Genomic DNA, 26,070 nt, shown 5'->3' with positions numbered 1-26,070 from the left:
TACTAACTTAGCATAAAGACTATTAACTGGAATACAATTATTATCTACAAAGGAAACATTTCATCAAACGTTGTATTGGCCATCATCATATTGGCAATATCTAAGAATTTTTTCGATAAGCCCCTTTCGAGGCCGGGTATTATCTCGGACAAGTACAAATCTTGATTATCGTTGATAATAGTGTTGCCAACATCACCTAAAATGCGATCACCATTAAACAAATTATCCAAATGTAGTTTAAAGACATCGATGTTGATTTTTAACGGCATGCGAGTGAAGCGGACATATTCCAAACCATCGGGCATGGGAACACGGACACCACGTATTTTAACCAAAGCCTTGGCATTTTCTAAAGAAAATAAAAACAAAATGTTTTGTTAATTATAAACGTTAACGAAGTTATAAACAACTTACCACAATAGCCACGCATATTTCCCCTGCCTTGTATGTTCAACAAAAGAATATTCAATTTCATAAAATATTTTCCAGTAAAATCAAGTCTTGGCAGGGTCAGAACCAAATCGAAAGACAAATTTGTGGCATTTGCTCTATTGAAGAAATAAGATAATATTTTTGTTATTGTTGAGTTTTGGTTGTTGGAAGTTCTGTACTTACGATAGCTTATTAATAATGAAATTACTTCCGCCCTTAACAACCATATCACTGAAAACTGCTTCGAATTGCCTACCACGACTCAATTCAATATTATCCAAATACAACGGCTCTAATGGCGGTGATCGATATCCTTCCCCCAATTCGCCGGTAGCCAATCGTGGTCTCAAATCTTCAACTGCCTTAATAATGCAATTGTTTATATCGGGATCATCTCGATGACAGGGAACAATGGACGGAGCTATAACGAGAAAAAAACATTATTTTTGTTATTAATTATTAGGTTATGAAGAAATTGTAGTGATCGAATTTGGTAAACTGTAATAGAGTATATCTCGGAAACTTAATATCACAAAAAGTAGGTACTGTAGAGAAGTAGCCTTAGACAGTCATTAACCAGCCAAATTAGTTGGAGTGTTAAGAGTGATGTTATGGTATGCACACCCGCCTTGCACGACGTGGGTTCGATTCCCCGGTTAGGCAACAGCAAATTTTCAACGGTGGCAAAATACCCCTCAGTAATGTTGGCGACATTTCCTGAGTATTTCAGCTATTTAAAACTTCTCTATAAGGCACACAGTTTGGACTCGGCGATAAACCGTTGGTCCCATATCATTGAGCTAATATGAAGCGGGGAGCACTCATTTATATGAGAGAAGTCTCGCTTGTCCCGTCTGGGATGTTTGTGGAACAATTATTATTTTAATATTATTATTATTATATTAAGAGCGAAAAAATATATCGTTGTAATCAGGATCGTAGAACTACATTCGATGGCAATTTTAAAAAAAAATCCTTGAACAGCATTTAAACTGTAGTTTTGCAGTTTTATAGTTCACCTTCGAAATTGATTTAAGGGTTAGGGAAATATTACTATGTGCAAAGGTTCCACCAATGTCAATCTCTCTTTTCGATAGTGATCCTGTCAACCAGACATTTTAGTTGGTCACCGCAGGATTCTTATAGCTTTTGCACTTTTCTTTGAGGACGCAAGGAATTGCACACGAAAAATTCAAAACCATCCTCGAACTTTCATTGAACATTTTGAGCTTTAGCTAGGTTGGTAGCAAAGGGTATTTTCCGATATAGACCTTCTTGGAACTTGATGTTCTCAACTTGATTCTTAACTCCTAAGGCCACATTAGCAGTCACTTCAGTTGGTGGCGGCAGGGTTTATCAGAGTTGGGCCATTATCTTAGGAAGTATGGATTTGCCCCGAAAAAATTGTACCGCCATAGTAAAGCCGCAAAGACAACCCGCTGCAAAAAATAAACGATCTGAAACATGTCCTGGACCTTACGAAAAATGTTGAAAATTCGTTGTGGTTGTTGCAACAGCATGTGATATATTTGCATGTATATTGCAGTGTGTCGTGTGGGACTGTATCGCATGCTGGGCAGATGTTTTGCAAGGTGTCATCAATCCTTGCCAAATTTAGACGGCTGCACCATCCCAAAAGTGCTTGTGGTAAATATACTCTGGTTTGTCTTGCAAGCTGACGTTTTTCAGCCGCGATAAATGGGGCATGTGCTGCGGGGTCCTCATTTACACGATAGTTCATGACATCTGTTGCTGATCTAGGGGTTCTCTCTTGCATCATTGATCCTCTCTCTCTAGATCATGAAGATAAACCGTATGACCATTAGAATGACTCTCGCGGTAACACCCGAGCTGGTAGTACATCGAGAGCATGCCACTATGTTGCCTTACTCGAAGAATATTCGTGCCCTCATGCAGATGGTCCACTACTGTTATATCGCTTTATATGTGGTCAACAAGGTTTCTTTATCTGCACCCCACGTGCTGCCGGCTAGGGACTTGAGGACCTTGTTCCTACATCTCAACTTGTCGCAGATAGCTGTGAATATACTGTTAAATTAAGTCCATGTGGTGAACAAAGTGGCCGTAGATTTAGGGGGTAAAATCGATCAAGGTATGGGAGGTCAAGTGCACTCAATAATCTGCATTCTTAACTACGAGTATCTCAATGTCGTCTGGAAGGGGTGGCGTAGTGGAAAGATAAAGGTAAAACAGTTCCGGCGATATCACCACAACTTGAGAAACTCCCTGTTTCATTCTACGGAATTTTGACATTTACATATAATTACACTGTGCAACAAAATGGGGCTCAAAGTCTGGGGGGTGGAAAATTCCTAATGGAGATGAAAGCCCTTGGTGAATATATACAGAACCCCGAAGGACAGATTCGCCGTGAGTCGAACTTTCGCGATATGGCGTGATGAATATTTTGCTGGAGACCCTAAAAGCCATCTGGAATCAGCGTTATATCTTTGTTCGCTGTTAATTAAGCTTATATTTAAGATGACATGTCTTCAGTCAAATCAAATGAGGATTTTTTTCGTAGAACATTTCGACCTTCTAACTCGCTTCATTCAATGTCCTTTTCGTCCTTTATTTCAAGAACCGTAATAAAAGTGGCACATTATGACATTTTTCAGCTTCGGAATATTCTACAAAAATGTCGCTCGGAAGATTTTAGGTACGGTTCCTAAAGAAATAAAATTGATAAAATCTTGTTTAACCGGTAGTTTTTCACTTTTACCCGAATCTTGCTCTGACAGCCCTATATCTATTTATTTCAATACTAGCAAAATGCCCGCTACTTCGTATGCGGAAAGGATATAAAAAAACAAATAAACAATATATAATATGGAAATGACAAACACTGAAAATTTGGTCGCACTAATACCAATTTTAATCAATATTTATTTTTATTTTAGTACTGTACGTACCCCTTAAGTTCGATTTTCAAAAAGATCAGCCGTATCTCACCCTTACACATTAACAGCGAGATCAACGTTGCACACCAATACACACCCTAACTCCAAAAAATAAAAATTTCAGCACTGTCCCTACACCCAAAAACAAATTGAGTACCATTAAATAATTTTCGTATACTTATTGTACGTATTTCGACGACATATCTCAGCCATACACGGACATTAATACAAAATAATTACAGTAAATTCCATAATAATTACAATAATTCCAAATCTCAAGATTCCAGCTGTATCCGTTCGTCCAATTCCAAATTGTACCAAACTTAGTATCAAGTCGAACTCTTCGTACCCATTAGTAAGATTTTTCAAAACTACCTCAATCCTTCACTTTAGTAGTAATCTTACTTCCAAATTTCAGGATTCAAACTCTATCCCTTAAACCAAATTAAAATTGTACTAAATTTAGAACAATTTAAAATTTTCGAACCAATTTTCAAAACTTCCTCAACGCAACAGGGCTACAATAATCATACTTTCAAATTGCAGGATTCCACCGCTATCGTTCACCTACATACAAATTGTACTAAATTTAGTACCATTTAGTGTTTTTCGTAACCATAAGTTTGCTTTTTCAAAACAACCTGAATCATACTCTTCGACTGTAATCGTAATTCCAAATTTCAGTATTCCAGCTCTATTAATTCAGCTCTACCCGTTCACCCAAATCCATATTGTACCATATTTAGTACCATTTAGTACTTCTCGTACCCATACGTACGACTTTTCAAAATTTCCTCAATACTACACTCCTACAGTAATCTTAATTCCCAATTCCAACACTATCCGTGTACTAAAATTAAAATTGTACCAAATTTAGTGCTTTCTGTACCCATATGTACGAATTTCCAAAACTACCTCAATTCTACTGTCCGGCAGTAATCTTAGTTCCAAATTTCAGAATTCCAGCTCTATCCGTTCATCCAAATCCAAATTGTACCAAATTGAGTACCATTTAGTACTTTTCGTACCCAAAGGTACGAATTTCCAAAACTATCTCAATCCTACACCCCTACAGTAATCTTAATTCAAAACTTTAGGATTCCAGCTCTATCCGTTCACCCAAATCCAAATTTATTACTGATCGTAATCATAAATACGAACTTCCAAAACCATTTCCTTATTTCAACGCCATTTCCCAACCTTGATTCCCATACCAAATTTGAAGATTCTAGCTTTATCCATTAAAAATATGCAATTGGTACCAAATTTAGAAACTTTTAGTACTTTTCGTACATTTATAGGTCGAGTTCAAAATTTCAGAATTCTAGCTCTTCGCGTTTTGCCTAATACAATGGATTCCATATTTAGTACACAAAAACCCCTTTACACAAAAACAAATTGTACCAAATTCTGTACAATTCGATTTTCCAAAACAACCTTAATCCTTCACTTCAACAGTATAATTCCAAATAACAGGATTCCAGCGCTATCCGTGCACTCAAATCCAAGTTGTACCATTTGGTACATTTCGTACCCATAAGTACGAATTTCAAAAACTACTTCCATCTCAATCCTATACTCCAACAGCAGTCTGAGCAAATTCCAGGATTCCAGCTCTATCCGTTCCCCCAAATCCAAATTGTACCACAGGTAGTACCACTTAGTAATTTTCGTACCCTTACTACCTCAGTCCTACACTCCAATAGTAATCCTAATTTCAAATTTCAGGACTCAAACACTACCCGTCACCCAAATCCAAATTCTACCTCTATAGCCTACCGCGAACGGGTTGCAAATTCTAACTCTTTCCGTTTACTAAAATTCATACTTTAAATTAAAATAAATAAAATTAAAATACTTAAAATTCAGGATTCCAGTTCTATCCGTTCACCCAAATCCAAATTGTAATAAATTTAGTACCATTTAGTACTTTTCGTACACATAAATACGAATTTCCAAAATTTCCCCAATCCTATGCTCCAACAGTAATCTCAATTTCAAATTTCAGGATTCCAGCTCTGTCCGTTCACTCGAATCCCTATTGTACCAAATTTAGTACTTTTCGAACACATAAGTACGAATTTCCAAAACCACCCTCATATCTCAGTCCTACACTTCACAGTAATCTTAATTCCAAATTTCAGGTTTCCAGCTACATACATACGTTCACCCAAATCCAAATTGTACTAAATTTAGTACCATTTAGTACTTTTCATACTCATAAGTACTAATTTTCAAAACTACCTCAATTCTACACCCCACCAGTAATCTCAATTCCAAATTTCGAGATTCCAACTATATCCGTTCACCCAAATCCCCATTGTCCCAAATTTAGTACCATTTAGTACTTTTCATTCACATAAGTAAGAATTTCCAAAACTTCCCCAGTCCTACACTCCAACAGTAATATCAATTCCAAATTTCAGGAATCCAGTTCTATCCGTTCACCCAAATCCAAATTGTACTAAATTTAGTACCATTTAGTACTTTTCGTACACTCAAGTTTCCAAAAACCCTTTGGTGCATCTTTCTTACTCTTCATCAGTGATCCTCAGTCCAAATTTGAGGAATCAAGCTCTATCCGTTCACCCAAATCGAAACTGTACCAAATTTAGTGCTATTTAGTATTTTTCGTACCCTATGTACGAATTTCCAAAACTTCCACAATACCAAACTCCACCAGTAATCTCAGTTCCAAATTTCGAGATTCCAGCGCTATCCGTTCACACAAATCCCCATTATACAAAATTTAGTTCCATTTAGTACTTTCCGTACACATAAGTACTAATTTCCAAAACCACCCTCATATCTCAATTCTACACTTCAACAGTAATATTAATTCCAAATTTCAGGTTTCCAGCTCTATCCGTTCATTCAAATCCAAATTGTACTATATTTAGTACCATTTAGTACTTTTCGTACCCATAAGTACGAATTTTCAAAACTACCTCAATCCTACACCCCACCAGTAATCTCAATTCCAAATTTCGAGATTCCAGCTATTATCCGTTCACCCAAATCCCCATTGTATCAAATTTAGTACCATTTAGTACTTTTCATACACATAAGTACGAATTTCCAAAAGTTCTTCAATCCTACACTCCAACAGTAATCTCAATTCCAAATATCAGGATTCCAGCTCTATCCGTTCACCCAAATCCCTATTGTACCAAATTTAGTACTATTTAGTACTTTTCGTACACATAAGCACGAATTTCCAAAACTACCCTCATATCTCAATCCTACACTACAACAGTAACCTTAATTCCAAATTTCAGGTTTCCAGCTCTTTACGTTCACCCAAATCTAAATTGTACTAAATTTAGTACCATTTAGTACTTTTCGTACACATGATTGGTAATTTTCCAAACCATTTCCTTTTAGAAGCACCACTTCCCAACCTTGATTTCCATACCAAATTCCTATATTCCTGAGGCCTATTATTGATTTCATTAATTATTTAGCGATTTCTTCAAATTACAGATTATGAAATTGAATAGTTATGACTGTACATCTCCATATACGATAAAATTCTTAATTGCAAATAAATCGTGGTAATATGCACAATTTTATTGCACTTTCATTGATTTGCAAACATTTAGTTATTACCAAAAAGTGAGGTCCATACAGTTTTTAGTTGTTGTTATTTCTGTCCGATTTCTGAATTTATTCCCCTTATGTTGTCTTCAACAGCAACTCATTTGTTCAACAAATTGAAAATTAAAATGCATCGTTTGTAATCATCTTTTCTAACTGTATTTTAACGAATGAAAATCTTTTGTGCGACACCTGTTATGTGAAAACTAAATCAGGATCGGTTTGTATTTTTCGCGTAATTGATGTTTTTACCATTATCACCAACTGCGACATCTGTTGCAATGGAAGATAACAAATGTCTTGTCTTTCTATTATTTAGTTGTTTACGATAAAATAAGTGCGCCTAGAAGTAAACTACAAAATTTGAAATTATGTGTGATCGTTTAAGGTATCATGAAGTTATAGCATTGTTAATTTGACACATGTCTTGCAGAGGGCCAACTAAGTGAATAAGTACGTAATAATAATGAAAAATAAGGATTTTTGTTGTTGTTATTTTTTGTGGTTCCAGGACGAATTTTCTAAAACCCGGCCTTATCTCGCACATTTGCATCAACAGTGACCCACTGGTAAAATTTCAAGCTCCTAGCTTTAGCCGTTTTGGCTGGGTGTTGATGATGAGTCAGTCAGTCAGTCAGTCAATCACTTATCACCAAGCTCATTTATATATATACTAGCAAAATGCCCGCTACTTCGTATGCGGAAAGGATATAAAAAAACAAATAAACAATATATAATATGGAAATGACAAACACTGAAAATTTGGTCGCACTAATACCAATTTTAATAAATATTTATTTTTATCTTAGTACTGTACGTACCCCTTAAGTTCGATTTTCAAAAAGATCAGCCGTATCTCACCCTTACACATTAACAGCGAGATCACCGTTGCACACCAATACACACCCTAACTCCAAAAAATAAAAATTCCAGCACTGTCCCTACACCCAAAAACAAATTGAGTACCATTAAGTAATTTTCGTATACTTATGGTACGTATTTCGACGACATATCTCAGCCATACACGGACATTAATACAAAATAATTACAGAAAATTCCATAATAATTACAGATCTCAAGATTCCAGCTGTATCCGTTCGTCCAATTCCAAATTGTACCAAACTTAGTATCAAGTCGAACTCTTCGTACCCATAAGTAAGATTTTCCAAAACTACCTCAATCCTTCACTTTAGTAGTAATCTTACTTCAAAATTTCAGGATTCAAACTCTATCCGTTAAACCAAATTAAAATTGTACTAAATTTAGAACAATTTATAATTTTCGTACCAATTTTCAAAACTTCCTCAACGCAACAGGGCTACAATAATCATACTATCAAATTGCAGGATTCCACCGCTATCCGTTCACCTACATACAAATTGTACTAAATTTAGTACCATTTAGTGCTTTTCGTAACCATAAGTTTGCTTTTTCAAAACAATCTGAATCCTACTCTTCGACTGTAATCGTAATTCCAAATTTCAGGATTCCAGCTCTATTAATTCACCCGAATCCAAATTGTATCAAACTTAGTACCATTTCTTTCCCAAACAAAAATTTCAGGATTCCAGCTCTACCCGTTCACCCAAATCCATATTGTACCATATTAAGTACCATTTAGTACTTCTCTTACCCATACGTACGACTTTTCAAAATTTCCTCAATACTACACTCCTACAGTAATCTTAATTCCTAATTCCAACACTATCCGTTTACTAAAATTCAAATTGTACCAAATTTAGTGCTTTCTGTACCCATAAGTGCGAATTTCCAAAACTACCTCAATTCTACTGTCCGGCAGTAATCTTAGTTCCAAATTTCAGAATTCCAGCTCTATCCGTTCATCCAAATCCAATTTGTACCAAATTTAGTACCATTTAGTACTTTTCGTACCCAAAGGTACGAATTTCCAAAACTATCTCAATCCTACACCCCTACAGTAATCTTAATTCAAAACTTTAGGATTCCAGCTCTATCCGTTCACCCAAATCCAAATTTAGTACTGCTCGTAATCATAAATACGTACTTCCAAAACCATTTCCTTATTTCAACGCAATTTCCCAACCTTGATTCCCATACCAAATTTGAAGATTCTAGCTTTATCCATTAAAAATATGCAATTGGTACCAAATTTAGAAACTTTTAGTACTTTTCGTACACTTAGAGGTCGAGTTTCTAAATACCCTTTGGTACATCTTCCTAACTCTCCATCAATGACCATTCGTTCAAAATTTCAGATTTCTAGCTCTTCGCGTTTGCCTAATACAATGGATTCCATATTTAGTACACTTTAGCACTTTTCATACCTTTCTACGACGAATTCCCAAAAACCCCTTTACACAAAAACAAATTATACCAAATTCTGTACAATTCGATTTTCCAAAACAACCTTAATCCTTCACTTCAACAGTAACCATAATTCCAAATAACAGGATTCCAGCGCTATCCGTGCACTCAAATCCAAGTTGTACCATTTGGTACATTTCGTACCCATAAGTACGAATTTCAAAAACTACTTCCATCTCAATCCTATACTCCAACAGCAGTCTGACCAAATTCCAGGATTCCAGCTCTATCCGTTCCCCCAAATCCAAATTGTACCACAGGTAGTACCACTTAGTACTTTTCGTACCCTTACTACCTCAGTCCTACACTCCAATAGTAATCCTAATTTCAAATTTCAGGACTCAAACACTATCCGTCATCCAAATCCAAATTCTACCTCTTAGCCTACCGCGAACGGGTTGCAAATTCTAACTCGTTCCGTTTACAAAAATTAATACTTTAAATTAAAATAAATAAAATTAAAATACTTAAAATTCAGGATTCCAGTTCTATCCGTTCACCCAAATCCAAATTGTAATAAATTTAGTACCATTTAGTACTTTTCGTACACATAAATACGAATTTCCAAAATTTTCCCAATCCTATGCTCCAACAGTAATCTTAATTTCAAATTTCAGGATTCCAGCTCTGTCCGTTCACTCGAATCCCTATTGTACCAAATTTAGTACTTTTCGAACACATAAGTACGAATTTCCAAAACCACCCTCATATCTCAGTCCTACACTTCACAGTAATCTTAATTCCAAATTTCAGGTTTCCAGCCACATACATACGTTCACCCAAATCCAAATTGTACTAAATTTAGTACCATTTAGTACTTTTCGTACCCATAAGTACGAATTTTCAAAACTACCTCAATTCTACACCCCACCAGTAATCTCAATTCCAAATTTCGAGACTCCAACTATATCCGTTCACCCAAATCCCCATTGTCCCAAATTTAGTACTATTTAGTACTTTTCATTCACATAAGTAAGAATTTCCAAAGCTTCCCCAGTCCTACACTCCAACAGTAATATCAATTCCAAATTTCAGGAATCCAGCTCTATCCGTTCACCCAAATCCAAATTGTACTAAATTTAGTACCATTTAGTACTTTTCGTACACTCAAGTTTCCAAAAACCCTTTGGTGCATCTTTCTTACTCTTCATCAGTGATCCTCAGTCCAAATTTGAGGAATCAAGCTCTATCCGTTCACCCAAATCGAAACTGTACCAAATTTAGTGCTATTTAGTATTTTTCGTACCCTATGTACGAATTTCCAAAACTTCCACAATACTAAACTCCACCAGTAATCTCAGTTCCAAATTTAGAGATTCCAGCGCTATCCGTTCACCCAAATCCCCATTATACAAAATTTAGTTCCATTTAGTACTTTCCGTACACATAAGTACTAATTTCCAAAACCACCCTCATATCTCAATCCTACACTTCAAAGTAATATTAATTCCAAATTTCAGGTTTCCAGCTCTATCCGTTCATTCAAATCCAAATTGTACTAAATTTAGTACCATTTAGTACTTTCCGTACCCATAAGTACGAATTTTCAAAACTACCTCAATCCTACACCCCACCAGTAATCTCAATTCCAAATTTCGAGATTCCAGCTATTATCCGTTCACCCAAATCCCCATTGTATCAAATTTAGTACCATTTAGTACTTTTCATACACATAAGTATGAATTTCCAAAAGTTCTTCAATCCTACACTCCAACAGTAATCTCAATTCCAAATATCAGGATTCCAGCTCTATCCGTTCACCCAAATTCCTATTGTACCAAATTTAGTACTATTTAGTACTTTTCGTACACATAAGCACGAATTTCCAAAACTACCCTCATATCTCAATCCTACACTACAACAGTAACCTTAATTCCAAATTTCAGGTTTCCAGCTCTTTACGTTCACCCAAATCTAAATTGTACTAAATTCAGTACCATTTAGTACTTTTCGTACACATGATTGGTAATTTTGCAAACCATTTTCTTTTAGAAGCACCACTCCCCAACCTTGATTTCCATACCAAATTCCTATATTCCTATAATCCCGGGGCCTATTATTGATTTCATTAATTATTTAGCGATTTCTTCAAATTACAGATTTTGAAATTGAATAGTTACAACTGTACATCTCCATGTACGATAAAATTCTTAATTGCAAATAAATCGTGGTAATATGCACAATTTTATTGCACTTTCATTGATTTGCAAACATTTAGTTATTACCAAAAAGTGAGGTCCATACAGTTTTTAGTTGTTGTTATTTCTGGCCGATTTCTGAATTTATTCCCCTAATGTTGTCTTCAACAGCAACTCATTTGTTCAACAAACCCAACATCATTTATTGAAAGAAATTTTGTTTTAATTTTAAATTGAAAATCAAAATTTTTACAAATGCATCGTTTGTAATCATCTTTTCTAACTGTATTTTAACGAATGAAAATCTTTTATGTGAAAACTAAATCAGGATCGGTTTGTATTTTTCGCGTAATTGATGTTTATATCATTATCACCAACTGCGACATCTGTTGCAATGGAAGATAACAAATGTCTTGTCTTTCTATTATTTAGTTGTTTACGATAAAATAAGTGCGCCTAGAAGTAAACTACAAAATTTGAAATTATGTGTGATCGTTTACGGTATCATGAAGTTATAGCATTGTTAATTTGACACATGTCTTGCAGAGGGCCAACTAAGTGAATAAGTACGTAATAATAATGAAAAATAAGGATTTTTGTTGTTGTTATTTTTTGTGGTTCCAGGACGAATTTTCTAAAACCCGGCCTTATCTCGCACATTTGCATCAACAGTGACCCACTGGTAAAATTTCAAGCTCCTAGCTTTAGCCGTTTTGGCTGGGCGTTGATGATGAGTCAGTCAGTCAGTCAGTCAATCACTTATCACCAAGCTCATTTATATATAAGATAGATAGATATTATTGTTAACTTATTGATGACCTAGAATTCTCGGAGCCATTAAAACATTTGGATCTCGGTTTGCTAAGCAAGATAAATTCATTATTTTTGGGGATAAAGATCCGGATATCCGAATTATGGAACCGGTTATTCTGATATTGAAACCGAATTATTATCCGGTTTTTATTGTTTATTCTGGGACGGTTACCCATTATTAGAAGTGTAAAAACCGGTTCCATAATTCGGATATCCGGATCTTTATCCCAAAAAATAATGAATTTATCGTGCTTAGCAAACCGAGATCCAAATGTTTTAATGACTCCGAGAATTCTAGGTCATCAATAAGTTAACAATAATATATTGAAATAAATAGATATAGGGCTGTCTGAGCAAGATTCGGGTAAAAGTGAAAAACTACCGGTTAAACAAGATTTTATCAATTTTATTTCTTTAGGAACCGTACCTAAAATCTTCCGAGCGACATTTTTGTAGAATATTCCGAAGCTGAAAAATGTCATAATGTTCCACTTTTATTACGGTTCTTGAAATAAAGGACGAAAAGGACATTGAAGGAAGCGAGATAGAAGGTCGAAATTTTCTACGAAAAAAATCCTCATTTGATTTGACTGAAGACATGTCATCTTAAATATAAGTTTAATGAACAGCGAACAAAGATATAACGCTGATTCCAGATGGCTTTTAGGGTCTCCAGCAAAATATTCATCACGCCATATCGCGAAAGTTCGACTCACGGCGAATCTGTCCTTCAGGGTTCTGTACATACTCACCAAGGGCTTTCATCTCCAATAGCAATTTCCCACCCCCCAAAATTTCGGATCACAGTGTTATTTATCCAACGTTTCAAACATAGCCGGAGGTAGTCTGCTCCAGAGTGGACTGGTTGACAGTTTGTGATTAGTCGAGCGCCACCAACACTATATTATCGCACGCACGGTTGAGTCCTCTTGTAATATGTGTGGAGATGGCGTTCAGCCCTGTTGTAGTGCTTTGCTGCTATCTCCGATACTGGGAAGGAGTAAACCCGCAAAAGTCTTTGCTACGGGTGTAAAAGCCAAATTGGTCTATACGATTCATTGGCGGTACCACACTGCCAATTTTGCAGACTTGGGGCACAATGTGGGTAGCTATCGACAAGTTGATAACTTTGGTGAGATTCTCAACTCCCGGGTCATTCAGTTGTGTCAGCATTACCATGAAGATACCGCCAGGTCCTAACGCTTTGGCGTTCCTAATTGCATTCGTTCCATAATACGACGTAGTACTTCGTTCTGCCACTCCCGGTGTACTCGACATATTGTGTATTAAATAACTTCAGGTCAGTGATGATGTCCTAGAATGTAATTTCTTCTACCCGAATATCAGAAAGGTTAGACATTTGCTGAAGCGGAGATTGGTGAACTCTATGAAACTAGGTCAATTAGCTTTCTCATTACGGATGAAAGATGAAGTCGGCGGTCTGCCAATTGATGTCGTTTGTCAGACCAGGTGACACGATGCTTATGTCTGGCAAACTATGACACTCTTTTGTAATTCTGGTAGGCGCGATCTCAAGACCTACCAAAAGCGGTCTAACGCTAGGCTTGTAACCTGAAATAAAGTTATTTATCGGCGCACAATGGTTCAGGAATCGATTTTCCTGGCCAAAAATAAAAATTTTGTTTTGTCAAAGATATTTAATTTCTATATGGGATTCGATAGTAAACATATTGAAACTAAGGAAACCCAAAAATTAGGTCAAAATAATGGAAAGTGTGAGCGTGGTGTGCCACTAAAGAGGAACATTTCATTTTTGGGAAATACGTAATTTTTGCAAATTTCTGGAGAAAGACGTAGCTATATCTCAGAAACTATAACAGATACCGTAGCGTTTACACAACATGAGCTATTTTATTTTTCCTCAGGTACTAAATTTTATGAAATTCTAATTTAGTGGACTATAACTTTTGTGGAACAACATGGAACAAACATCCGTTTCCACAGAAAGATTCCCGAAAGTCTCCTCTTTTAGCCCATATATACTTTTGTACCCGTCCCGTTCCGTCCGTTTAACACTTTTTTCAATTTATTGAATTTACATGGGTAAAAATGTGTGTTTTTCTATATTGTTTCCATATGAATTATAGCTTTTTGACACAAATTCACGTTTTTTTGAGTATATGAGTTTTTATACGAGTTATATAAGTTTTATGAAAATCCAAAGAGTAATTTTTTTAATTTTTGAAAAAATTTAAATTTTTTTGTAAATTTTTTTTTACAAATTTTTGAAAAAAAAAATCGACATTTTTTTTAGTTTTTTCGGTAATTTTATTGTTTATTTGTTGGTGTTTGACCATCTTTAATACATAGGAATATATAAAAACCACAAAAACACTCATATCTTGATGAAAAATAGTAAAAAAACTCACAAGTTTAACTTTGACCTTGATTTTCTCTGCAACTACTAGACCGAATGTGACCACTTATCATTCGTCTGAAAGCTGATTGTGTCTGTCTAACAAAAAAAGAATTATGAAAATATCTCTATCCGTTAAAATGTTACAGAATTTTAACCAGGAAAAAAACGGTTCTGAACCACTGTGCGGCGGGATGTATACGTTCAGCAACTCTACCTCGGCAGTTCCACACCTAACTTCTACCCCATACATTCCATGTACGGGTCATTAGGGTTAGGCTCAAGCGAGATAGGTCTGTATTAAACAGATTGGTGCAATAGGAAAGATTGTCCCCCAAGCCCCACTTTTGGTGCGATCTTTCCTTAGTAAGTAATCATCATCATCATTGTTCCACAACATCCCATACGGGACAAGGGAGACTTCTCTCATATCAATGAGTACACCCCGATTCATATTTAGCTCAATGGCGTGTCTTAAGACACCACTTGTGGAGAAGTTTTTCATGGCTGAAATACTCAGGAAATGTCGCCAACATTACTGAGGGGTATTTTGCCACCGTTGAAAAATGTTTGATGTTGCCTGGCCGGGGAATCGAACCCCCGACCTTCTGCGTGCAAGGCGGGCGTGTATACCATTGCACCACGGTGGCACCCAGTTAATAAAAATCACAAAACTGTAAGCTCCAGGTGTTGTGGAATTGGTTTCCAGCACCGCAGTGACCATGATATTCTTCCGACTCGAAAGGGCACTTCTTCCTTGATCTTTTATCGGCGTCCATTGCAATTAAATTGCAAAAATGATGCATTTCCAGGGATAGGCTCGGCAATCCCTGAAACTGAATGAAAATTCTCCCCAGAAAGAAAAACTTTTAAAAACCGTGGAAAAATGTTTGTTGGCAAATGCTAAACTTTAACATTAGAGATTTACTTTTGGTTAGCTATCGATGGGTTATAACCAAATTATGCAATACGTTTCACCCCTGCACTTTATAGTGGACATGGCAGACTTCAGCCAGATGTGAAAATAACACACCAAATTCAAATAGAAAGCCAAAAGTGGAAACAACCATTTTTTTTAATTTTGTTGACCAATGTCATTCCTTGTCGAAATTTATTTAATTTATTTATTTATTTAAAATGTTTATTGTAATAAAAATTGTAATGAAATTATAATTACAAAGCACTAGCAACAAAGGCTATCAGTTTTATTTAAAAAGTCCCTCTACTTCTGTGTTTATTGATTATTTACAATGCCATTCAGTTGTGATACAAAGCTGACACTTATTAAAATTATAACAATATTACAAACAGACAAGGTTCACAAACACTGACCAAGAATTTTGGCATAAATCATTGAACCACCAATCCAATTGGTAGAATATCTTAAAACAGTTTTCGCATTAAACCAAAAACCATCGAAATGACCTTTGCATTTTGAAGACGTGCCTTACATATACAATAAACATACATGTATAATTTAGTGGCACCTACAGACCTACGACAATCTTAAGCACAACAGCAAAGACAAACATTCATTCATTAATACCTCTTCTGTAAGCCAAGTTACAGGGAAGTCATATACATGTGATCGCTTTGGGTGTAAATAACATCGAATTGAAATTCAATTCACATTTAATTATTGTCACTCAAAACAAAAGCGAAAAAAGGTTAAATGATATTTTTTATAAACTAATGTCACGATTGTTTGTTTATTCGCTAATTCTTAGTTTAATTTGCCAAAAATAGAAACGATTTTGTAATACATTTTGGGAATTTTTTTCTATCATGAAAACAAATGGAAAACTATTTAACAAGTTGGCGGTCAAACAAAAGCTGAAAATAACATTTATTATTTCTTGAAATTATTATTCGAAAACCACTGATCATAAATGTGTTTGGGGAATAAATGAATCTTCATTATAAATGACACACCCCTCGAAATAATAAAATTTTCATATATATCACTCCAATTATATTTTTAATTTTCATCTAGTTTGTAACATCCAATTTATGCCTTATGACAGATTTTCCGTTGAGAATTAAATCCCTGATCTTCTTGTCAAGTTTTGCAGACAAACTGAAGTATGTAAAATACTAACTGAACTCTATTTAATCAGACTTGAGGTACGTACATCTCCCCTAAGCCTAATTTGCTCCCTAAGGAGTTTCGATAGTACTGAAAAGATGAACAGGGTCTAGATTTCAAAAATAATGAATCAGAAATGCAATATTTAATATTGGCGGATATACTTCTCTCTTAACCCGCATAAACGGTCATATTTCCCTAATACACAGCTAAATAGAAACCCCTTAACAACATACGATCCGTTAGTATCGCATTACAACAACCACATGAAAACTTTAAGAACAAACTTGGCATCAATTACACATATTTCAAGTGGTTGTTGTTTTTGACGTGTGACGCGACTCACAACGGACCGTATGTGCCGAGGCCTTAACACAATTATGATAAGTATTTGCATCCTTTTGAAGCACTTTTTCCCTAACAATAGCTGTTTTTCTATCTCACTAGGTTTGGAGCTATGTATCTACGTGGATCCCAGGTTAATCCACATCCCCGTTTTCCCTTTTGATTGTACAGATTTCAACGCAACGACTTCTCATATATCCATACAGCAGGACAGATTTGAAATTTGACTCGAATATTCGAATTTTAATACTCACGTATTTATTTAGTTTTTAATGAATTTATGTTGTTTTAACAGTGATTTTATTTTATGCCTGTTCGAGAACTCACAAATTTGTGCAAACTTTTAAAAAATGCTATTCTATAACAAACTTGTTCAATAAAAGAGAATCGAGAGAACTTATTTAAACCTGCTTGATAGGCTTGTTGATCTAGGGCAGTGGTGCACAAGAAGAGAATGGTATTTTGGGGTTTGTATGGGAAAGTGAGTTGTAGTTAACTTTTTCGTAAAGACGCGTGCATGGCTAATCTAGGGCAATGCTGAGCAAAATCGAGAGAGGGGAGAATTAATATTTAATTTTTCTTGATGTTTCATTACTTATTTCAATATTTTTTATACATTACTGTTGTCTAAAATCGTCCACAATGCCAATTATTAAAAACTATAAATAAAAAAATTCATAAACTTTTAATTGTTTATGGTTCACAAAAAACTAAGAGTACGTTTTCACAATTTGCCTATGTGCTAGCACACAGGCGTGCTCACCCCTGATCTAGGGGTTATCTCTTGTAACGTTGGGCCTCTCTCTCTCTTGGTCATGAAGATCCCTCCTGACATGCTTGATGGTTCCTGTTTACCATATGGTGATTAGGATGGCTCTCGCGGTAATAAGTATGCCATTGTGTTGCTGTACCGGAAGAATCTTTGTCTCCCTGTTTCAGTTCTCAGTGCGGCATTCTAACAAGTTTGAATATTTTTGAATTGTGTTCCCCTTACACTCGCGGACCAAACTGGCGCCGCATGGATTACCACAGACCGTCCTATCGCGTTATATGTAGTCAACAAGGTTTCTTTATCAGCACCCCGGCTAGGGGCATGATAACCTAGTTCCTACATTTCAGCTTGTCGCAGACAGCAGTGGCATGAGCGGACGACATGAACATGCTGTCGAATATCACCTCTAGAATGTTGGGGTGGTTTGTGGTCGGAATTCTGCGATCATTGACCATGATATTCAACTCTCACCTCTGCCGTCCATGTGGTGAATAGAGTGGAGTAGACTTAGTGGCGTATATTTGCATATTCCTCGCGTAGAAAAAGGTGGTAAGATCAATCAAATAGGATTTCAGCCTTTCATGAGTGACATCAGGGAAGGTATCTGACGCCATCTCAATGCCCTCTGGAGGAGACAGAATACAGGTTCCGGAAATACCAACCCACCTTGGGGAACTCCCTGTTGAATACATGTGCCGCCTCCCAGGTTATCTTTGAGGTTTGTGACAGATTGTTTTACAGGGATGGGCAGAATGTTTTTACACATTTCGGAAGAGATGTCCAATTAACGGAAATGAAGAGCCAAGGTGGCAATAGGCGGCAATCAAAAGATATACTCTACGAAATATTAAGAATTTATATTTTTTATCAAATTTAAATTTGGGGGTATATTAAGTTTGTCACTACGTTTGTAACTACTCGAAATAATCATTGTAGACCCCACAAACTATATATATTCTTGATCAGCGTGCAATTCTACATCGATATAGCCATGTCCGTCCGTCTGTGGAAATCACTCTAGCGTCCGAACGGGTTGACGTAGGTGGATGAAATTTTGGGAAAATCTATTATTTGTACGTAGGACTTTTGGTATTTAAAGCAGGCTATGTAGGTCCACGCTTTCGTATAGCCCCCATACAAAATAACGCGTGACGCGTCGTCGTTTTAAGGCTTTGCTTACCTTTATACTTCGAGCTGACGATTGATGTTTGGGTATAAAAAGTTTCTTGTTGAAGAAGTTATTGAAAAATAACTTCGGTGGAGAATATCCACACACAAGAAACAAGGGAACTGATGAGATCCAGTGGCGTGGATCGAAACTATAGTATTCCCTGCCTTACCCCTTGGCGAACAATGCCAAATCTTTTCCACTAATAAACTAGTTGTTTTAAAATATTAAAACAACAACAATGGGATTAAGCCAGACTATTTTGAAAAAAACAAAATTTTTAAGATATTTGTCCCATTTTACCACCGAATTGGTTGTAATTTGGTATTTTGTGCCTCCAGAGACCAAAAAACATTCCTACCAAAGTTGGTTTATATAGGTCCACGTTTTGGTATAACCCCATATAACGCCTCATATAAAGTACGTGTCATTTTAATATATTTTGAATGTATTAGTCCCATTTGACAACAGAATCGGTTGCAACTTTGTATTTTGTGTTTCCAGAGGCTAAGAAACATTTCTACCATAAAATGTTTATATAGGTCCACGTTTTGATATAGCCCCCATAGGACGATATCTCCTGATTTTCGGCATTTTGAAGGTTTTGGCCTCATTATCACACCGAGATGGCTGAAATTTGGTATTTACGAGGGCGGTTCGGAAACTTCTTAGCCGATCAATGAAAGAGAATAGTTAGTCTTTCAAAAATATTTTTATTTTTCAATATAATCTCCTGAAACTTCAATACACTTAGTCCAACGCTTTTCTAGCAATTCTATCCCTCGATTAAAATAGTTTTCCTCAAGGTCTTCAAAATAGTGGTTTAGAACTGTAATTGCATCTTCATTTGAGGTAAAACGCTTGCCAGCAAGGATTTTTTTTTAGATTTGGGAACAAGTAAAAGCCACTGGGAGCTAAAACAGGAGAATCAAGCAACTCGTACTTTAATTCGTTGATTTTAGCCATTGTTAAAACACTCTTGTGCGCTGGTACGTTGTCTTGATGAAAAATTATTTTTTTGTGTTGTAAGCCAGGACGTTTTTCTCGAATTTGTACATTTAATTGATCCAAAAGGTTGCAATAGTACTCTGAATTTCTTGTTTTACCCTTTTGCAGATAGTCAATCAATAAAATACCTTTGAAGTCCCAAAAAACCGTTGCCATAACCTTACCAGCCGATTGAATTGTTTTTGCCTTATTTGGGGCGCTTCCTCCAGCTTCAGTCCATTGTTCTTTTGTCTCTGGAGTATAGTAGTGGATCCATGTCTCATCAACAGTTATGAAACGAAGCTTAAAATCCATTTTATTTCGCTTGAAACGATCCAAACAAGCTTGAGAAATGTTCATTAGGGTTATGACTTTTTGACATTTTTCCTCAAAAATGATTTCCTGTAGCAGGGATGAATGAACTTTTGCCTATTAATCACTATGCTATCGTTTATTCCATTGAAATATAAAAAAAGTTCACGCACAAATCGATTTTAAAAAAATAATTTTTTGAAAAAATGTATGAAATGAAAAAAAAAATTTTTTTCAAAAAAATATTTTTTGTTGCACGAATGAATAAATATAAGCCTACTAATAACTATAATAACGTTTATTTCATTCAAATATTAAAAAAGTCGCGAAAAAAGTCACTTTGAAAAAATTTCAAATTTTTTGTTTTTTGTTAAAAAGTTATAGTTTTGAATAAAAGCGTTTACGACATTTTTACGATTCTCAGAATTGAAGAAAAATAGTGAGAAATAAATTGTATGTCATTTTAATTATTTCATGTGGCTCTAAAGTTTATTTTCAATTATATATCTGTTTTCATTGACTTCAAAAAAATGTCCATAATTTTGATAAATTCAAATTTTAAAATCATTTTGTGCGTGAGGTTTTTTCACCGAATCAACTTTTAATTAAGATTTTATGTAATCTTATGGCAAAACTCATCACGCTATGATACAGGGATATGAGGTTGTAAAAAAGTCATAACCCTAATGTTCATTCTTATGCGTTTTTAATCGACTGTTAACAAATGCGGCACCCATCTTGCAGAAAGCTTTTTCATCTGTAGTTCTTCATGCAAAATTAAATGGACTCGATCATTTGAGATACCCATGATATTAGCAATTTCACGCACATTTATTCGTCGATCATTTAATAACATAGCATGCACTTTGGACATAGCATGCACTTTGGATACAATTGTTGTTGCTGTTTTGGGACGTCCACTACGTGGTTCATCTTCAATGCTTGTACGACCACGTTTAAATTCATCGACCCATTTTTTTACTGTTGCATATGAAGGAGCACTTTCACCTAACACATTCACCATATCATTATGAATTTCTTGTCCCGATAAACCTTTTTTATGTAAATATTTAATGACAGCACGCATTTCTAATTTTTCCATTGTAATTCCATTTTTCCATTCTAATTTTTCCATTGTAAAAAAATTGCGGATGCGTCTTTTTTGAACACCTGTTTCTATATGAAGGAGTTGCCAGATCGAAACAAAATTTAACATGTGTTCATAACAGAGATGGAAGTTTCCAAAACACTTAACATTTTTATGTTTATACCGCGCTTTCTTTGCTAGACTAAGAAGTTTCCGAACTGCTCTCGTAGTCTTCGTTGGGGGTATAAAACGCCCCCCTCCAGAAATTTGTAGGTATAGGTCCGCGCCATAGAACGATTTTCCGATTTTCGGTATTTTGAAGGTTGTGGCCACATTAATCCACCGAAATGGCTGAAATTTGTGGTGGAGGGTATAAAAAGTTCGGCCCGACCGAACTTAACGCTTTTCGCACTTGTTGATTCTTGATGCACATATCGACAAAATTCTTTCAGATTCGTCTTATCTGATGTGTTTACTGTAAGAAAGAAACGTAAACATATTAAAAAGTTAACAGCATATTTTTCGATTTTTGTCCACAGTGTTGCCGCTGTGCGTCGGTAGTACGAGCAAGAATAAAATAGGCTGGAAAGGTTGAGATAGTTCTACTTTATGCAAAAACAATTGTAATTTTTCTTTATGAGGCTTATAAGCTATGGCGGAATACCTCTTTTATGCCACAAATTCCAACTGCAGTCAAAATCAATGAAGAGTAGATGTAACTCGGAATTAAATTCCACACTTTGCTTAATAATTAAACGGATGACATTTTTATGATCGGCACATGAACACCCACTTCAGAAACTGGCTTGAGCGGAATTTATGGAGTCCTCCACGTGATCTTTTGTAGCACACAAATGCCCCGCCAATTTCCACATTCCTTCACGTCGCCTTTCTTGGCAATGTTTACACAGGTTGCTGATAGTGGAAAACTCTATAGATGTACAGAGTGAATGGTCTCAACTGGATAACTTGATGGTATTGTTTTTCATATAAATACTGACTGTCAATGAGGCTCAGGGCGAACCTGGGTTGTACTGCAGAAGAAAATCGCTGAAGAAGAGTTCCTAATGTATCCGTCGACGGGTCTGTATTTGTATGCGTCCAAATAGCTCTATCGTCAATCTAGAATAGGTGGGCCAGCATCCCACTCTGCCTAGGTTATATTGTTAACTTATCACTAAACATTGTCATAGATCTTAAAAAACCATGAAATCAAAGTGAATTTTTTATGTGTGTTCTTCCGTTGGCTACATATTGGTGATAATTTGTTTGCAGACACCACTTTTATGATCGGTCTTTATTAAAAGCTCTATTTAAAACTTAAAGCACTGCAAAGCATATATATCATCATGCTCTTTTAGCTATAAGTTTATTATAATTTTTAATTGTAATTAATATTTAAATAAATAAAAAATAAATCATCATGCTATTTATGCAAAACTAACAACACTTTTGGAATAGTACACGCAGAAAAATTTATGTTAGAAATATGTTTGGATCCAAACAAATATATGTTTGGGACCGGTTGCAAACAAATATATGTTTGGATCCAAACATAATATGTTTGGGTCCAAACAAATATATGTTTGCAACATTTTGTAACATATCTCAATTTGATATGTTTGGGTAAAACATATTTTTTATGTTAGAACATTTTTTTATGGGTGGAGAGAGGATGTTTGTCAACGAGAGTAATAACAGTGCTCTCGCGGCTGTGGGTATTGTATAATAGAAGACGTAGAAGCGAAGAAGGAGGCTTTGGTGGCATGTATGCTTCAAACTCGCGTGTTTCTTGTTTTGTTGTTATTAACCAACTTAGCTGGCGATAAAGAAAAGAAGAAATGATATGAATTACATTTTTTTTCTTTCTTCAGTGTTTTAGTTGCCTTTGTAGAGCACTGTTGGGCAGAAATGCTGGGCCTCATACACAAAAGTGTAAAAAATACATGAGTCTCGCGCAATTTGCCCACCATTGTTGTAGAGTCAAGACGGTAAAGTGAGTGAATAAATCAGTGTTTTGTGTTTTCTTAAAAAAATTGTGCTTTTTAGTAAATTAAATGCCCAATACATTTTATAATTGAAAATTTTATAATTGAATCAATAAGGTGAATGGAAATATTTTATTGGACAAGGAAGAAATCGCATTTAATATTGGTAATTACATATATACTTATGTATATTTGAAATATGGCATATCCATATTTATGTCATTACATAATCATTTGATTCTAGATGCCGATTCCCCGCTGATGATTTCAACTATGAGGGCAATTTGTTTTATTTCACAACTAACGAGAAGCATTCAACTACGTTTCTATATATTTTTCCCTTTTAAAAGTGTGACTATTTACAAATTATTTCAATCAGTTTTTCTTTTATTAAAGTGGGTTATGTATTTCTTTGGAATTTTGTATGTACCGATGTGTTTGTTGTTCTTTTGTTTTCAATAAAAAACCACAACATTTGTGTGTATACCAGCGTCGCCCAAGATTTTCCATCAATGGTTTAGTATGTGTTTATGTGTGGGTGAAGAAAACAACAGCCACATGATGTTTATCGTTTGTTTTTTTCACGTACACAGTAAGTGAGGAGAGAAACAAATACAAAAACAACTCAGTGGGCGCCCTTACTATACTTCTTTGCAAAGAAGCGCGTCTCTGGTGTATACTATAGAGATAGCCAGTGAGTTCTTACTGAGAGCAAGTGAGCACACATTTTAAAGCACTGTTGGGTAGAAATGCTCGGTCTCATACACAAAAGTGTAAAAAATACATGAGTCTCTCGCAATTTGCCCTCCATTGTTTTAAAGTGTTTTACATTGAATTTTACGCTCCCTTGCTCTCAGTAAGCGCCCACTGGTGCATGTGTTTGCTTTTTTTTGTGCCTTTTGGGTTTGTATTTTTTGCACCCAAACATAAAATTGTTTCCACCCAAACATATCTTTGTTTGCACCCAAACATAAATATCTTTGCACCCAAACATAAATATCTTTGCACCCAAACATATATATGTTTGCACCCAAACATATATTTGTTTGCAGACCCAAACATATATTATGTTTGGGACTGTTGCAAACATAGATATGTTTGCTGCAAAATATGTTTGGGACATATGTTAAAGAGGCCGTTTTTTTTGCGTGTATGAGCGTAGCAGAAAGCTGGTACCTATATTATCCTTCCAATACCTGATTACTCCATAAGCAGCATCAACGAGCTAAAGGAAGCATAACCCAACACCCGTTGCAAGACGATTTTTTATAAGCATATTTAACTGTCGTCCCACAAAGCTGCAACGGTGTGTCACCAGCTTTCCGCTGAGACCATTGAAATTACAAACCCATGCCTGTCAGGAATCCACAGGGCTATATACACTGAAGCTGCTCGGTTGAAGGACTACTTGGTAAGTAAGCTTCATCTGAACTTAAGCGACCGACACTTTGAAAACTTTGAATATCTTCAAGAATAAATATAAAGAAGTTAAATTGGCTCTGTCCAAATTGAACGATAAGAAAGCTCATACAATCACAGAAGGCCTTCTTAATGTGTTAGATGAGTTCAACCTGTGGAAATCAACTGTGTATATTTTTGCCGATTCAAAAAGAGTAAATACCGGCAAATAGACAGGCGTTGTAGTTCGACTGCAGCAAATGTTCGAAGAGAAAGGCCACCCTGCACCAAAGTTCATCATGTGCTGGATCGCGTTCTTCATCTTGTTATAGACGATAAGCTCCATTGGTCGAATAAATCACCAAACATTGAGTACTTTTTTGTGCAGAAATTGATAAGCAATTATGATATATTGAAAACAGCCTTCAGCAATGGTAAAACTGACATTAAGGTCTGAGAGGAGTTGTATAGTTCAAGCAGATTCCAAGGAAGGCACTCTGGAACACTCGTGCATTCTAGATTTTCTTGCGTTTATTCTGATGTCTGAAACCCAGTACAGGTTGCTTAAAATATGTTTATTAATTTCTTGATCCTGATCATTGGTTCAGTAGTCAATTAATTGTTCAGCATAAAATTTTAAGTCGAAATAACGATGTCCGTCTGTTCATCCGTGTTTCTGTTGAAATCAGGATCACGTCCACGTTTTGATATAGCCCCCGTAGAACGGTACCTCCCGATTTTCGGTATTTACAAGGTACAAGGAAATTTCGTACTTAGTCTTCGTTGGGAGTATTCAACTTTCCACTGCAGATTTGTAGCTATAGCCACATCAGGAATGCACGCAGAATGTTTTCAAGGGGATCGGGTATAATACATTAATACAGAGAATTGTTGGTTAATGATCCACGATTTAATATAACCCCTATATAACGATACCGCTCGCTTTTTGTATTATTTCGTGGGTTCTTTGTCACATTTTTGGACCGAAATGTGGATACTAAAGTTTTATTTGGAAAATTGTTAATACAGGGCAATGTTTTATTATAAAACCGTTATAAATCCATTTCATATAAGGATATAAAATTCAAGGAGTAAATAAATAGACAAGAAGATTTATTCTTAGTCAAAATTCACTTCCTACAAATACTTACGCAGATTTCCCAGGCAAATGTGAAACAATGCGAATGAAACAATTAAAAACGAACAGCAACTATTAGCGTACATTTTGAAGAATGGCAACAAAAAACAAAACGAAACTAGTAACAGTAACAAATTAAACAAAAGTTTCGGATGATGCCACAAA

General features: G+C 35.6%; 2 protein-coding genes across 2 annotated transcripts in view; one reads left to right on the top strand and one right to left on the bottom strand.

Moving 5' to 3' along the window:
- botv (exostosin like glycosyltransferase 3) overlaps positions 1-26,070 on the top strand; it is a 203,210-nt gene that overhangs the window by 96,420 nt on the left and 80,720 nt on the right. The gene's annotated exons all lie outside the window — the stretch shown is intronic.
- On the bottom strand, positions 45-26,070 carry LOC141406555 (protein takeout-like). The gene is made up of 4 exons (XM_073992215.1): positions 25,919-26,070; positions 616-853; positions 415-548; positions 45-349 (listed from the first exon to the last, which is right to left on the bottom strand). Exons 1-4 carry the CDS (start codon positions 25,989-25,991, stop codon positions 45-47), a joined length of 750 nt encoding a protein of 249 aa, XP_073848316.1. The 5' UTR covers positions 25,992-26,070.

Source organism: Musca autumnalis, unplaced genomic scaffold, assembly GCF_047663935.1.
Source record: "Musca autumnalis isolate F117 unplaced genomic scaffold, ASM4766393v1 scaffold_5, whole genome shotgun sequence".
NCBI classification, from domain to species: domain Eukaryota; kingdom Metazoa; phylum Arthropoda; class Insecta; order Diptera; family Muscidae; genus Musca; species Musca autumnalis.
The sequence above is the reverse complement of the archived record's forward strand: the minus strand, read 5'-3'. Positions and strand labels throughout refer to the sequence as shown.